This window comes from Colobus angolensis, unplaced genomic scaffold (assembly GCF_000951035.1).
Source record: "Colobus angolensis palliatus isolate OR3802 unplaced genomic scaffold, Cang.pa_1.0 Scaffold248, whole genome shotgun sequence".
NCBI lineage: Eukaryota > Metazoa > Chordata > Mammalia > Primates > Cercopithecidae > Colobus > Colobus angolensis.
In genome coordinates this window covers 797,456-799,796 of record NW_012115688.1, presented here as the reverse complement: position 1 = coordinate 799,796, position 2,341 = coordinate 797,456, and the positions used below count along the sequence as shown (strand labels likewise).

At 39.7% G+C, this 2,341-nt stretch overlaps 1 protein-coding gene across 1 annotated transcript in view; it reads right to left on the bottom strand.

The window, feature by feature from the left end:
- Window positions 1-2,341, bottom strand: part of ADAMTS18 (ADAM metallopeptidase with thrombospondin type 1 motif, 18) — a 160,801-nt gene that overhangs the window by 50,702 nt on the left and 107,758 nt on the right. Inside the window, 1 exon segment of the mRNA XM_011946030.1 lies at window positions 194-342. Coding sequence (XP_011801420.1) covers window positions 194-342 — 149 coding nt within the window.

The window sequence follows — 2,341 nt, the reverse complement described above, 5'->3', positions numbered from 1 at the left end:
TGCTGATTTGATCATTCCACATTGTACACCTGCATCAACACATCACATGTACCCCCATAAATATGTATAACTATGATGTACCCAAAATAATTAAAGATTTAAAAAACTTATTAAAGTATGAACAAGAAAAACCGGTGTGTGACAGGCTGAAGGTTAATGCCTTGCAAAAACTAACTTTCTGCTGGAGCCTTACTTGGGGTTATTGCAGTGTCTCTCCTGGTACTTGACTCCTCCACCACACGTCCGGGAACATTCTGACCACTTCGACCAGGCGGACCACTGGCCATGGATGGGCCGGGGCCCGAGCTCCCCAAACTTTACGCACTGGCCTTGCCGACACCACTGTGAAAAGAACGTTTAAGATGGTTCCTGTCAGACACCACCTGGGAAAGCACAGGGAGTTGCCAACACCTGCACAGTAACAGGAAAAACAGGTCTGTTGGGAGAAAAGGAAAATGCCTGATACCTTGATAAATTCCTTTACTGTGCTCTAAAAACACTCAACTACTCTGCATTGACCACAGACATTCTGAAAGGCTGACATCTGTAGAGAAGTAGCATTGCTCACCAACAGGCTGAGTATGATACGCTTTGTGAACTGTAGAGGTGACATGTTCAGATGATAAGATTTCACCTACCAGCCAAGGGAGTCACTATAAAGTTACAACGAAGCCTGCCTTGCCACTTAGAGACAACGCTACTGAAAGAACAATTGGGATCACTCATTCAGGAAGAAACAGTTAAGATATTAACACAATTTATCATTCTGAATAAACAATTGGGATCACTCATTCAAGAAGTAACAGGTAAGATATTAACACAATTTATCATTCTGAATATCTTATCATAAAACAGATACAATTACACATACATGATATTTCTGTTTATTCCAAACCCATCACTATAGAGCATTTCTTACGAAACTAAGTAAGTCAGTCTGTACAAATTGTTCTCTTCAGATAGCATCCTTTTTCCTTTTGTCTACATAAAAGGTGCCCACTTCAGATGCTCTGATGACTTTGAGCTCTTTCAGTGTCTTTGATGAATTAGCCCAGGGGCTTTCATTTGCTCATGATCTGTACAAGCTAGATGGAGAGCTATTTTCTGTACTAACCTTTCCATTTTAGCTCTCCTTTGTAACAAATTCCCGGCTTTCCTGGTCATCTCTCCCCAGCGGATGCATCAGCCTCTGGTAGTGTTTCTTTAGTTTTTGTTTTGTTTTTTGTTGTTGTTACCTACCCCCCACCCCCGACCCCTGCAGTGCTTTGATTATGAGCAAGTTCTGCATGACTTAGCATAACTGCTCTTTTCTAAAGGCCTCTGCAATTAGATCCAAAGGGCTGGGGTTTGGACCATGCCAGGTTTTGCTAAGGAATCGGGGGATCGGTTACAGAATTATGGGAAGGTTGTTTTACTTTCAAATCTTCACTTTTCCCCTGTGAGACATTTGGCTTCATGACTGTTTATTGTGTGGCTTGGTTGCTAGTGCACTTTGTCTAGGTTAAGATATTGCTTCCTTTCTTCAAATTCTTGCCATGTGCTGATTAATTCTTCTGTTTTTCATTTTTCTTTTCCCTGGATTAATTGCCATTTCACAGTTTGCATGAAATCATACAACACTACTGATAACTTTTTGGGGAAGGCAGTTGGTCATCTGAGGATTTTGTCTACCATAAGCATGCATCTTTTCTACCAGGAATCACGAGGACTCTACTGGACTGAGTTCAGTGGCTGAGACAAAATTACAATAGCCAATAACAGTAATGGCAGCAGCGGCCACAGGTTACCAAGTTGCTCCTATGTGCCAAAAATGGTGCAGAGAGCTTCACATGCAGTATCTTCTAATCCTTGAAAAGCACTGAGTTAAAAACCATTTCTCTCCGTAAGAGAAATTTAGCAAAGAAATACTAGCTAACTTGCTCAGAGTGACACAAACGACCCAAACAGAGCTATTCAAATAACTATGCAAATATAAGAGACTGGATTTAACTCAGTAGCCAGAACTTCTAAGCAGGACACTTCTACTTCTCATCTTGGAGGTAAAAATTACTGACCAATGTACCTTAATTCTAATCTAATTTCTTTTTGGAAAATGTGTTTAGATCTCTTCCAGTCATTCAATTAATTTGATGTTCTATTACTTCAGTATTCATTCTAGTATTAGGTTAGGATGCTATCAGATTGTCTCCCTTTGGCTTTTTAATCAGTGTAGAAATCAGGAATATATAGGAATGTACACACAGACTTGCACACATTCACATGTATAGGTAAAATTCTACACAGAAAATGCAAATTTAGAATATGTACACCTGTAAGTTTATCCATCTTTTTTTTTTTTTTT